The 13,996-nt window shown below is 38.5% G+C and overlaps 1 protein-coding gene across 1 annotated transcript in view; it reads right to left on the reverse strand.

Annotated features, from left to right (window-relative positions):
* Positions 1-2,459: 2,459 nt before the first annotated feature.
* ephb2a (eph receptor B2a) overlaps positions 2,460-13,996 on the reverse strand; it is a 50,249-nt gene continuing 38,712 nt past the window's right edge. Inside the window, exons 6-16 of the mRNA XM_027170235.2 lie at positions 11,712-11,836; positions 11,366-11,528; positions 10,587-10,695; positions 10,408-10,472; positions 9,052-9,174; positions 8,717-8,964; positions 8,047-8,262; positions 7,054-7,203; positions 6,607-6,800; positions 6,270-6,425; positions 2,460-4,247 (exon numbers count right to left, since the gene is read on the reverse strand). Coding sequence (XP_027026036.1) covers positions 4,139-4,247; positions 6,270-6,425; positions 6,607-6,800; positions 7,054-7,203; positions 8,047-8,262; positions 8,717-8,964; positions 9,052-9,174; positions 10,408-10,472; positions 10,587-10,695; positions 11,366-11,528; positions 11,712-11,836 — 1,658 coding nt within the window. The 3' untranslated portion in view covers positions 2,460-4,138. The remainder of the gene's footprint in view (positions 4,248-6,269; positions 6,426-6,606; positions 6,801-7,053; positions 7,204-8,046; positions 8,263-8,716; positions 8,965-9,051; positions 9,175-10,407; positions 10,473-10,586; positions 10,696-11,365; positions 11,529-11,711; positions 11,837-13,996) is intronic.

A 13,996-nucleotide genomic window follows, 5' to 3' on the forward strand; every position in this document is an offset into this window, starting at 1 on the left:
ATACATTTAAAACTAAATCAAAATACGACTTTTTTTTGAGTGACCTTTATAGATGTACAACCACTGAGCTTCTATACAGTTATTACTGCACCGTATGGTCAAAAATAGGATCAAGCACTAATAGAGGCCCATTGGGGAAGGAATCATGATGCCCCAGTGTTAAAGGAAGGTGCAGCAAACAGTTTGGTTAATGACAGGGTTGCTGCGGTGAACTAGTTTTTTTTAATTACCCTTTCATCATCAAAATTTTTTTCAGCATATCATTGGAATGAGGTCTAATAAACATCTGCAAAATAAAAGTGCAATTATATATAGTGTTCTATTTTAAAATATATTACAATAAGAGGTGTAAATTGGGGATTATAGAGTGGATAATGTCCATACATCACAGATGTATGTGATATGCTTGCTTCAGAAGTGTTGCTTTTCCAAAAGTTATAGTATTGTATTAGTAGTTTCAGATGTTTTATGTGGTTTATATGTAGTTAACATATTACTATTTCTATATTTTAGATTACTTGGATCATAGTTGGTCATATCTGGGCCCTATTCTTTTCCAAAGTTTTTTTTTTTTTCAGGCATGAAAATCTAACAGTGACGGTTTGGAAAAATAAAAGGACAGCTAACGTGCACTCTACATGTTCTGTAATTATGCTGAAATAAGCAATAGGATATAATGACTTAGAGCAACCAACACCGATTGGTCAATTCATTTAATTTCCCTTTCTTTTCTCAGTAATACAAGATGGCAAAGTTTGGTCCAAACAAGGCAGAAATGTGCACCATGAATACAAAGAGCAAATGGGTGCATGTAAAACATCACAGACATGCCTGAGAGTTGTTGTGTTGATCATTGCATTCCTGTCATTACAGTCTTTAAGATAAAGAAAAGAATATACAGCAAAAATCCCAAACATTTCACTTGTATAGCACAATGCCACATCTCTATGAACTCTGTAACCAAACAAAGAAGAATGTGAGTGAAAAGTGGAAGACTGGATTACTAAATGAAAGGAAGCACACCGAGTTGAAAGGAGAAGACGTGATTGTCACACTGAAAACTCAACGACTGGAGTTAGGGTTCCTGTTAGAAATGTGCGGTATTTAGAAACATCTGTCAAAGCTGAAACTTCAAATAAATAAAAATAAAAAACTTGTGAAGCTTGTACTTTACAACAAAGAGATTGAACTGGGTTTTATACTATTGTACAAATGAATTTGTTAATTAACATATGATTGATTGACAAGTCATACCAGTAAAGATCGTTTCGTGCCACACATGATTACCGACTGGATCAGACTCACTTTAATAAACCGTTAAGTGAAATTCTACCATATGTAGACGTTATATAAAAACCCAGGATGGCTGGTGAAAAAAATCGGTAGAGGTATGAGAAGACAATTTTCGAATTATTTCAAACAACCATGATGAGATGACACACCTGTATACACGACAGCCATAACTCCGGCACGCCACTATGCAGATGAACTGCTCTATACTATACTGCCTAATGTACATATCATTTTTATTAACTCACAACATTTTTATCATTACAAAAAAGCGAGATTTCTAGAAGCCAACTGAAAAAGTGATGCGTGATGTGTCAGTGTGAGCCCTGTTATAAGGCCATCATTCAGATTCAGCAGCACCCAATCAGCTGTACACGTTCATTTCTGTCTGATTTTCATGAAAACGCATAAAAGAAGGGAAAAGAAGAAATCAAGGAAACGTTTAACTTTTTCACTAAGGTGCACATACTGTATTAACACCAGGTAGAAAAGAAAACGGAAATTAACATCTGAACTATTTCAGGCTGCTGATAAGTAACTTCAGCTTTAATTTGAATCGGTGATGAAGTCAGAAAGTTCCTGTGATATGTGTGCATGTGGTACTTCATCCGGAAATAGCTTTTTGGATTATTACACTGTTTGTTAGAAAAGACAAAATAAATAAATATACACTTACTTGGCCACTTAATTAGGAACACCTGTACAGCTCATTATTTATACAGTCATCCAATTATGTCGCAGAATTGTAATGCATAAAATCATGACCAAGAGCTTCAGTTACACTTCACATCAAATCTCACAACGGAAATAAAATGTGAGTTCAGGGACACTGACCATAGCATAGTACCAGACTCGTTGGTTTGAGTGTTTTAGAAACTGCTGATTTTCACATGCAACAAAAAAAAAAGCCATGTTGATGAGAAAGCTTGGACTAGATTGATAATGAAAGTTACAACAGCAGATAGCAGAGATGGGGGACTCGAGTCATATGACTTGACTCGATTCAGACTTAAGTCGCAAATTTGAGACTTGAGACTTGCTTGAGAAATATTAAAAAAAGACTCGACTTGACTTTGACTCGACATTCATGACTTGAGACTTGACTTGGACTTGAGTTAAATGATTCAGAGAAGGGGGGACTCGACTTGACTCGAGTCAGACCTAAGTCGCAAATTTGAGACTTGAGATTTGCTTGAAAAATGTTAAAAAAATATTCTACTTGACTTTGACTTGACATTCATAACTTGAGACTTACTTGTGACTTGCACATGTTTGACTTACTCCCACCTCTGGCAGATAAACTCAAATTCCACTTCTTTAAGCCCAGGATAGAAATCTGAGGCCAGGGTGGCACAAACTCACCAAATCTAGATGATACAATGATAAGCAGTGACTATTGGGCAGCGTTACCTCAGCGATTAAGGTACTAGACAACTGAATGGAAAGTCATGAGTTCAAATCTCAGCATTACTGTTGGGCCCTTGAGAAAGGCCCTTAACCCTTAACTGCACAGTTGTATTCTCTCTTAGCTGTAAGTCTCTTTAGATAAAAACATGAGGTAAATGAACTGAATTTTTTTTCTGAGATATAGATAGTTAGTAGGCTGAAATGCAGTGCAAAAACATGGCTCCATGGACTGCATTTCTGTCAACAGTTCCAGGTGGTGTTGGTGTAATGATGTGGGAATTGCTTTCTTGGACACATTGGGCTTGTTAATCTCCATCCAGCATCAATTGAATGCCATGATAATGAGCCATCTAACTAACAAAGCACAATTTGTCTGAAACGGTCTCCAAAACCATGACAACAAGTTCATTGTAGTTCAGTGGTATCCTTATACCTCAGCTCTGAATCGAACAGAACACCTCTGGGATGTATGTGGTAGAACAGGAGAAATTTTCAGCAGTTACGTAAAGCAGTCATATCATCAGGATCTCAAAGAAATGTTTCCAGCACTTTCCAACAACTGCTTCATCTTTAGCCATTTTGAAGGTTTTTATTCTAGGTCTAATTATGTGGTTTAATGTGACATTATATGATGTTATGTACAGCACTTGGGTCAAGTCGTTACGGTTAAACGACATGCACTTCGTGGAATCTATGCTATGTAGAATTGAGGCTGGTTTGAGAGCATAAGGGATGTTTTACATAGTATTAGTATGGTGTTCCTAATAAAGTTGCCATTGAGTATATATCCAAAATCAAATCCATAAAAAAGGAGAAATAAAAAATATCACCATAATATTTGAAAAAAAAAAAAAAATCCAGACTTTTTTGTCACTAATTTTCACAATTTCTACATTACTCCTCTTGGGTTGCCACATGGATCCTTCCTAACCATATGGCATCAGCAGGAGTATAAGAGGCTCATTTTTGTGCCATTAGTCCATGGTCCATTTTCATCTTTCTCTCCTCTTGTTACTCTGCCACCCTAAGCTTTATACTTTCTCTGTCTCAAAGGTTTTATCATGAGACTAGTACCGCTATAAATAACAGAACTGTTTGAATTTTACTTATTTCCCTATTAAAGGGTTATATAATCTAACAAAACTAGACACTGGTGATGATCAATGTCTCCCTTTGAATCCTTTAACCATTACTCTCTTTGATGTTACAATTAAAATCATCACCACTGTAATAGTACAGTACACGTGTGGGCCTCCAGACATCACTGTCCGACTCCATCCTGCTGCGTGCTGGTGGATTTTAGGGGGTGTTTGCTGTGTGGGAGTCCCTCCTGAGGACCTACTTTGCCGGGGACATCTCCACAGGAAGGACTGCAGCTGAACTCTGAAGCCAGGGGGCTGGTGGAGGAGGGAGTCAGTCTGAGAGCCTCTAAGAATGAGGGTCAAACCTCCACCGATTGGATTTGGTTCATCTGAGCTCGCATCATTTGCACGCTGTTGAGAATCTTCTTCTGGTGGCCGGCCAAAGTGACTCCCACCCGTAGGATGTCACTGTAATTAAAAAAAGACAAATGAAAAATAAATTAAGGGCAGCATTCAAAAGAATCCAATGGAGAGGGAAAAAGTATCCAGAATCTTTCCCTGGAATGCTGGGCATAAGGCAGCTGACACACCAGTCCACCACAGAGTGCACAAACACACACACACACACACACACACACACACACACACACACACACACACACACACACACACACACACACACACCTATACACACAAAAGCAAAGTGGCCTGGGTCTACTTGTCATCAGAAATGATAAATATAGCTCAAAATATGGGTCTCAAAAAATTGAGAGGTATTAAGCTGTAATCTGGCACAAAAATACATTTAGAACCTGCCAAATGCCATAAATGTAAACATAAATGTCTTTGAAATTAAAATTGTTGTGTGAGCTGTAATTGACTTGAAGGATAGAAATCTCTAGTCTCTCTTATTCTATTATGGGCAAAATTCTTCATTATCTAGCTAAACATTTTACACTATAACCATGTATTTTTTCAAAGGAGCCAATTTACAGGTTTTATAGAAGTCCCAACGTTTAATAAATAATTGTAAATCATTTTGAAAAATGTATTAAATGGCAGAATCTCCAGGTCCCTGGGTGAATCCTAAACACACACTACTTTCTATATCTAGATTTGCATGTCCATGTGGAAATTCCTCCAGGTTTTTCTCACCTACAAAAACCTTTACAGTAAGTGACTTGGCTGTGCTAAATTGCCCTCAGGTGTTAATTTGTGTGAATGGTACCCTGTGATGGACTGGAGTCCCATCCAGGGTGTGTTCTGGCCTCATATCCAGCGTTCATGGGACACATTCCAGTTTCACAGTGACTCTAAATTGATTATTGACAGTGACATTATGTCAATATTATGAGCTATTTTGTGTAGATTCATGAGACATAATACCAATAAAATAAAAGCAGAATTTAGACACCTGTACACATGCACATTCAGTTAATTCAGAGCTTTTTTTTAACAACAAATGTTGGATTGGGGGAAAATGTGACGTTAGTGACTTTGCCATGGTTGTTGGTACCAGATGCATGAGTGATAGTTTGAGTATAGAAACATCTGGCCTAAAGAGATTATCAAGCCAAGGAATCTGAGAGGACAATGGGAACAAGCTCTCCAAAACTGGACAGGAAAAAATCCGGCAATGTTTTTCCAATCTTTTCCAAGCTGTCCAGTTGGGCCTGTGTCCACAGACTGCTCCTCCCATCTGACAGGAATGGAACCCCATGTGGTCTTCTGCGGTTGTAGCTTGTCCACCTCAAGCTTTGATATGCTGTGTGCTCTGATATGAATTTCTGCTTGTTGTTAATTTTATGTGTTTATTTGATTTACCATTGCCTTCAGCTTATCGTGCTTCTTCTCCTTTGGTCTCGCTCATTAACAAGGCCTTTCCTCCTGCAGAACCGACACTTACTATTTAACATTCTGTCTAAACCAGCGGTGTCCAATTTTATCCACAAGGGGCCGTGTGGGTGCAGGTTTTCATTCCAACCAAGCAGAAGCCACACCTGATTCCACCTGTTTAATCAGTTGTTCTTGGCTTTTAGTAGACTCTGGTGTGGCTTCTGCTTGGTTGGAATGAAAACCTGCACCCACACCGGCCCTTTGTGGATAAGATTGGACACCGTTGGTCTAAACCCTAACGACTGTAGTATATAAAAATCCCAGCAGATCATCAGCTTCTGAAATATTTAACAACAGTTCCATGATCAAAGTGATGGAAAATCCATTTTTCCCTTTCTGGATGATTTCGACTCATGACTTGTATCTGCATGAATTTTTCCTTTGTCACATGATTAGCACATTGGCTAAATGGATGAATGAGAAGGTGTGCATGGGTCCGTTGGTCAATGAGTGTATGTTTAATCTGTTCATGTTCATTCAGAATGAAACCATTCATAAATGCCAATACATTAAACCGTTCAAGAGAAGATGTTCATGATGTATGGGGTAATTTGATGCTTCTGGCTTAAAGGATGTCAGAACAAAGACACTTACTCCAGAGTCATTTGGGAAACGGCATCGAAAGAGCTGAAGCCCTCACTGGCAAAGTTCTCCTTGTACTGGCCCATCTTGATAGCGTCCAACCACTCATCCACGCTACTGAAGCTGGAGAAGTCTGGAGTGCTGCGGTCCAGCAGAGGTAGGTGTACGCTGGAGTGAAAAGAATAAAAACTCTCTAAATCACATATATTGTATCTTTCAGCAAAACAGAAATAATCTAGACTCTAACTAGTAATAAGCACATAGAGATCACCTCCACTATAAGCAGAACATTACGGTGGCCTCTATCAAGTGCTTTACAAGTGAATATCTAGAAATTGCATATTCTTACGCGGAAGAAAGTGGGGTGGTGGCTTTCAGGCTATTAGGGTTGCGGATCATTTTGTCCAGGGTGTTCACGATCTGGCTGAATTTAGGCCGGTTGTTTCTGTCCTTCTGCCAGCAGTCCAGCATTAATTGATGTAATGTATTGGGGCAGTCCATAGGAGGAGGCAACCTGTAATCCTGCTCTATAGCATTAATCACCTGGAAGGATTAGCACAACGCTTACTTTGCTATCAGTTCAAATGAAGATTGACATGCTATTAGCTTAACCACTATTTTATTGTGAAATAGTGATATATATATGCACAGTCAAAATAAGTATTCACTTCATTAAACCAGACAGAACAGAAGAGAACTGATATTTTCCACTAGAGGTCACTGCTGTATTAGCAAAACAGGAATAAAGGATCTTGTTCAATTAAAGAGACAAGATATGGCTGTGCAAATATCCTACATCTTGATTGCTCATGTCCCAGTATGGTCTCTCTCCGTAGGACATGACTTCCCACATGACGATACCGTAGCTCCACACATCACTGGATGAGGTGAACTTCCTGTACTGGATGGCCTCTGGAGCGGTCCACCGGATGGGAATCTTTCCTCCCTGAGAACGAATGTTCACTTAGCAGATCTGGACAACTTAACAAAAGCAGACTAAGATAGAAGAGACCAGAGTGATTCATTTTATTTTTTAGATTCTCTTTGGGATGAAATGATCTGATTCATTTTTTTTTTCAATCAATATAATAGAAACATAAAAACATACTTTTTAACAGGAGATTTTATGTCAGTCTTAATTTCTCATGCTTACCAATCTTGGGTTACAGATACTATGGTTAGGTCATTTGTATTTGATACATTCACTTGATTCACATGATTACTTTAATCTCGGTCACATGAACTTTATTAAACCTGAGAAAAACACAATCAACCATCAGAAAATGTTCTGTGTGTAAAATAAACAGCTACTTACAGCATTTGCATTGCTATTAAATGAGTAAGATTAAATCGACGTGACAAATGTACAGGAATAAAACGAATTCTGACAATGGGACATCCATTGCTAACCAGTAAACAAAACAAGTGTGCCAAAATGTTGAAGATGATTTGGTCTATTTAGGAATACAGCATGTTTTTAGTTTCCTGTCACTCAAATTCAACATTACATTCATGCAAAAAAAAATGCATCTTGAATGCATCTTGTATGTAAATGCATGTTTATACCTATAATTAGCTTTTAGAGTAGACGTTAAGGTGCAAATATCTCACTTAAAACAAGTTGAAAGGATTTATAAAGGCAATAATATGTACACTAAATTTAGAAAACGTGCCAAATGTCGACACCGAAAAATAAAGTTTGGGTTGTGTAATGTGACACCCATTAATCCCTTCTGCTCCATACCAATAAGCTATGGCTTGGAATTTCAATGACAGCAAATGTACTTACTAGGGCACTGGTGTACGTAGGGTCTGACGTGTCATCCTCTAAGAAGCGAGAAAGCCCAAAGTCAGACACTTTGCATACCAGGTTGCTGTTGACCAGGATGTTGCGGGCAGCCAGGTCTCGGTGCACATAGTTCATATCACATAAATACTTCATGCCAGCTGCAATGCCTCTCAGCATGCCGACCAGCTGAATCACAGTGAACTGCCCATCGTTTTGCTGAAAGCACATGCAGCAAAATAACTTGACCAACATGACCAAACTGCAGACACTCAACTAAATATGCAGCAGCAGTTTTTGTAAGCTATTACAAAACACCCTTTGTACCATATTTATAATAGAACGATGACTGGCCCTTTGTGCCATACAGCCCATAAACACTACATTTGGACTTGTAATGCCCCCTGCAGCTGTGCCTTCATTCAGCCACATCTGCTCCCTGTCTACAGGGACGCCAGTCAGCTGGAGGCCAAACTGACACAAATGGCGTTGAACAATATGAAAGCTATAAAGAAAATATACAAGAATATGCAGCTAAAAAGATACTACATTCTGTGTTTCCTTCTGTGATGAGATAGAACAAAAAAATTTGGTTTACAATTTCATATTATGTGTTAGTAACATATATCTTCACTGAACACACAGAAAATAAGAAGCTAATATTAAGACTCACTCTAAGGAAGGAATCCAGTGAGCCATTCTCCATGAACTCGGTGATTATCATAACGGGGAAGCTTTTTGTCACCACGCCCTCCAAGTGGATGATGTTGGGGTGATCAAACTGGCCCATGATGCTGGCCTCACTCAGGAAGTCCCTCCTCTGCTTCTCAGTGTAGCCAGACTTCAGCGTTTTAATGGCTACCAGGATCTCTCTCTTTCCAGGCAGGCGCAGATTTCCGCTGCAAACCTCCCCAAACTCACCTGCAGGACAATCAGTGGATGCACCTGACTTCTAAGGACCTTTTCCTCGGACCAGATTTTAAAATGTTAAGACGATGTCTTACCTACCTGCACCAATAACTTGCTCAATCTTCACACAGGACATGTCTATTTCTTTGGCAAACTCTCGCACTGCCTCATTAGGATCTTCGTATGTAAAGGGATCGATGTAGATCTTCATACCTGGTGACACTTTGAAGGAGAAAGTGAAGATTAAATTAATCTATTTAAAGTATGTAAATTAGGATTTTTAGAGCCCACTGTCTCTTATGAGATTAATTGCAACTGCAGTGAAAACAGTCAGAAGCCTTCACCACCGACTACATACAACTCATACAGTAAGTTACCTTGTAAACAACAGTGGTTGTATTCAGGCTGGGGACAGAGCTACTTTTCAGTTAGGAAAAAGAAAACAGAAATAAAAAATCTAGCCAGAGCCACAGCACCACAGCATAGTGATGTTTAAAATTACAGTTTTTACCAGATGTTATTGACATTACATGATTATCATAGGTAAACACTACACTGCCCATTACTCTATGTTGTAGTCAATAATGACCTAAAATCAATGACAAATGAGGCAAACGAGCTGAGCTGGGTATATAGATGTATATATACTGTACTTCACACTATATACTGAATCACTGAGGTGAGTAATCAGATCTTATAACTTGTCCTACAGTACCACTATGCTGATGACATGCAACTACATATCAACGTCCTATGAAACTTGATCACTATCAACATGAGAACTGAGCTATTTATCAGCTTTGACCTCTTGGCCACTTAATGTGTTGATCACCACTCACAATTTTGTTTGAATATTTTGGCCCAATTTCCTCCACAATTTGGTCACTTCTTACCCACCAGCCAGCTCTCCCCTAGTCTCCCCTAGTAGATTGCTACCAACTGGGGAGGCTGAAATCTAGCATGTGCTTCCTCCAAGCCAGATGACTGCATTTTGTTTTAAATCACAGGGCAATATACTGTAACAAACATGGAGGAAAGTTTCACACATGAGCTCACAGATGTTACAGATCGGCTAGTGTTGCAGTGATGACATCCCAAACAGCACATGGCTATGGCTATGTTGGAATTTGCTTTTGCGATTTCAGAATAAAAAAGCTAACGATTTTCTATTGCATCATTTGGGAGCCTGCAACTAAAAATCTTATTGTGATTAAAGGTGATAGCAGAACTTCGCCAGTCATATCATTACTACTAATTGTATTTATCTATGAAAATTGCTACTAATTGTAGTTATCGCTGAAAAAACAAATCTGTCAAATGACTAAATGTAAATGATGTCTTCTGTTCTTTATTTGTATACTGATCCAGATAGGGAAGATTACTATATAGTATTTATGCTGTGTGATGAGGTTTATGCTGACACAGGTCACTGTTGGGGATTGAAAGGCTACTTACAATGGCCGCTTGTGTAATGCTGGAGCTTGTCTGTGAACTCAGATTCTGTCCTCTCACTGCCTCTCCTGGGAGATAGCAGAGATACATGAGCAGTTTAGCAAAAGGATGTGAGATTACATAAAACAATCAGAGTTTTAAACTGCATGCAGTCTGTCCAAGGAAGATATAGGATAACTCACCGGTTACAGACGATGATGAGCACAATTACTGAGATGAGAAAAACAACACCTGCAGCAGCAGAGCCAATGATGAGTGGCAGCTTTTCCTTCAGGCTGGAATCGTACTCCTCTACACCCACACACGTGTGCACACACACAGTAAGAACAACATATAGTTTAAAACAGATGTCTAACTGGACAGTTCCCTCTCCATAAAGTAAACACCTTGCAATCCAAAGGGCCAACCTGCCTAAGGTCATCCTAAGGTTACATCTTGGCAATCGTTTCTATTCAGCCATTTGGGGGTTTACAGTTAATAATATTACCACACACTCTGTAAAATCTTCTTTTAAATGTTGACTAAAGCTATATGATTGCCAACTGGCAAAGCTTTTATTTCTGTTAGCTTATAAGAAATGTGTATAAAAAAGTAGCAGGAAAAGAGCAGTATGCCAGTTCACTTTTGGAAAAGCAGCAGCATGCTGGGACTGGAGTTTTGACATCTGTTTCTTGGCTATGCTCCTGGCAAGGAGATGTACTGACATGCTTAATCTGATTGAAGTTAGTGCCATTTCAATGACTGGCAGTGATTTTAAAACAGTAACTCTGTTACTTGTCAGCCAGCGCCAAGTGATCAGACTAATAGCTGACAAAGATTTAATTGGTCTGTGCTGTCAGGATTATACATGGTGCAATTGTGATTGATATAGTATTTACAGAGGCAAAAACAAAGAATCTATTCTTTAAAGGTTAAAAAGACAAACCTGAGATGTCTATTTCTAAGCAAATAAAAGCCTTACCTTCAGTCATGGTCTGGAAGTACATCTTTCCACTGAAGCGTCCAAACCCCGCGACTGTCCGAGCTCGCACCTGGAACACATAGATGGTGCCTGGCTTTAGGACTCGAACTACAGCTGTATTTGTCTGGCTCCTTAGTGTAGAAGAGTTGAATTCAGCAGTATTCTGGAAGAGATCAGAGGACACTTTAAATTGACAGTTATGATACAGCACATGCACCACAATTTGGCCATCAAAACATTTATTCAAGAAAACAGAAATGGCTCAGTTTCCATTCTTGCCAAGTGCAACACAGAAATGAAGGCCTTGGTGTAATATGTGCATGTGAGTGAAGATGTGTGTGATTACTTTCTCATAGTACTGCAGCTCATAGTCCAGTATGACCCCGTTGGGCTGATCTGGTTGAGACCATGACAGCGTGATGCTATCGATAGTCCTGCTGACCTGATGCATGATGGACACCATTGATGGAGCTGTGCAGGGAAAATAGGAAAAAGACCGCAATAATGAGACTCATTTTTAGGTGCAATTCTGCCCAAAGAACCTTAGTATTAGACTAAATGTGCAGTTTAAGTGCCTTGAATAAGCCAACCCATAAACAGTAGAAAGTGGGAATTCAGCATAATGAAAGGTTTTGGAAATAGAAAGTGCAGCTGATTACATATTCAGCTTGATGACTAAACTTTGGGTGAATTAAACTGTGTGTGTGTGATTTTGTCCACATCCAAAGCCAGGTGTAAATTATACACGCACAACACTTGGCGCAGAATAGACAATGTTGCCAGGTATCCTAATTAACTAGAAAACTTTTGAACTGCTATCTCGCTCTCTTTTTGTTTTAATCAGTTATTGTGGATATTCTTTATTCAGGAAAATTATGAATAATAATAATACATGTCCATCTTTGAACCATGGAGAAAGAACTACTAAGACAAGCTATGTTTTTAAAACTGGACAACATTTGTTGTGAAGATCTTGGTGACAGTACAAGTGCCATGAAGAAACACAACAATTTCCTTGCATTTAACAAAGAAATTTAATTTACCATCTGTGCCAATTTTCTTAATGTTGTCTATACCACCATTTGTAAAGATACACTTTCTTATTTTGTACATAACATTAGCAGGTCATCAGCAGTGGGCAGCAGTGTACAGCACAATGAAACCAAATATGTACAGAGAGAAGCAGCATTTCTTCATCTCGGATGTTGTCTGTCTGTCTGTCTGTCTGTCTGTCATGAATGTGGGTTGCCATGCAGAAATAAGAGATGCTATTTAGAAGACAAATGCTGACTTGTTGGATGCGAAGTGAGAATATTAGCTCCCTCTACTTTTCCTGCCATTTTAGATTCCAGTTCTTTTCAAACAAACCATTAATCATATTTGTATGCCGTCAGATGAACAAAAGTGAATTGATTTTTCCTTTATCCTTTTTTTGTACAACCACATGCCCATTTAAAGTGCACACCATTCCAGAGAACTGATATTGTAAATGGTATTTATGGTTGGCACGAAAGATTTTTCATTGGTTGATTGCTCTGTGACTTCCAGGCTTTAGGTTGTAAAGCTCCCTTTTACTTAGAAGGTTGCTGAGTAGAGCCCAGAAACATTAAACACACCAGTGCATGCAAAAGCAGCACTTCACTGCATGCAGGACTTTTTTCTTCACCATGAATTTTAGGAAAACACCATTTCTAGTAAAGACTGTCCCTTCACTGTCAATTCAATTCAATTTGTATATTTCAACAATAGAAATATGGGTGTAGACTTAGATCCCTAATGATCAAGCCAGAGGCAAAAGTGGCTACAGAAATCTCTCAGAGACAGAACAAGGAACATGACTGCTCTGAATTTATTATGAAGATTTATATGCTGTTTATCAGGTTTACATATAAGTTTAATCAAATCCAATATGACCTGTTGGCTAAAATTCTAAGCTTAGACGAGTAAAAAGGGTGAAATTCTACCAATTAATAACTGATAATTGAGTAATCAAATATCACTATTTATGATACGTAAACACCATAAACACACATATAAAGCTAGACAAATAGCAAGAAAAGTGTGGAGAGGAGAAAGTAAGAAGATATTATTTGGTTTTTATAGGTAACATATATATATCACATATATGTATGATCCCCTAAAAATGCTGCGCATGAATTTTTGTGTGTGAGCTGTAGCAAAGAGAAACAGAATGTGCAGAAGACAAGTTTAAAAAAAAATCAGCCTACAATTTTTTTTCTTATGGATATGAGAATTGTGTTCCAGCTTGAAGAAACGAACATTTTTTTTACCAAAGAAACTAAAATATGGCATATTTCAGGCCGAATAATATGGATGGAATTACATGCTACATCTGAGTCTAATTGTTCCTCGTGTTTTGTGAAGCAGGTCCGCACTGACAGAAAGAGCCACACAAATGGAGCCAGAAATCTTTTATATTTTCAGAAATTGTTCAGTTCTGCCAAAGTGATCTATTTTCCATTTCCCAGTGTGCTGTAAGCACTACTCCATCACTCAACATCTCGCTCGGCCTTCAATTTATGATAAATGCAAGTAGTGCTCTCACACAAATTCATGTGTCCTTGTGGTATTATGGTAGAGAACCAGAGGAACCAATTAGGTATGCTTCCA

This window comes from Tachysurus fulvidraco, chromosome 23 (genome assembly GCF_022655615.1).
Source record: "Tachysurus fulvidraco isolate hzauxx_2018 chromosome 23, HZAU_PFXX_2.0, whole genome shotgun sequence".
In the NCBI taxonomy this organism is placed as follows: Eukaryota; Metazoa; Chordata; class Actinopteri; order Siluriformes; family Bagridae; genus Tachysurus; species Tachysurus fulvidraco.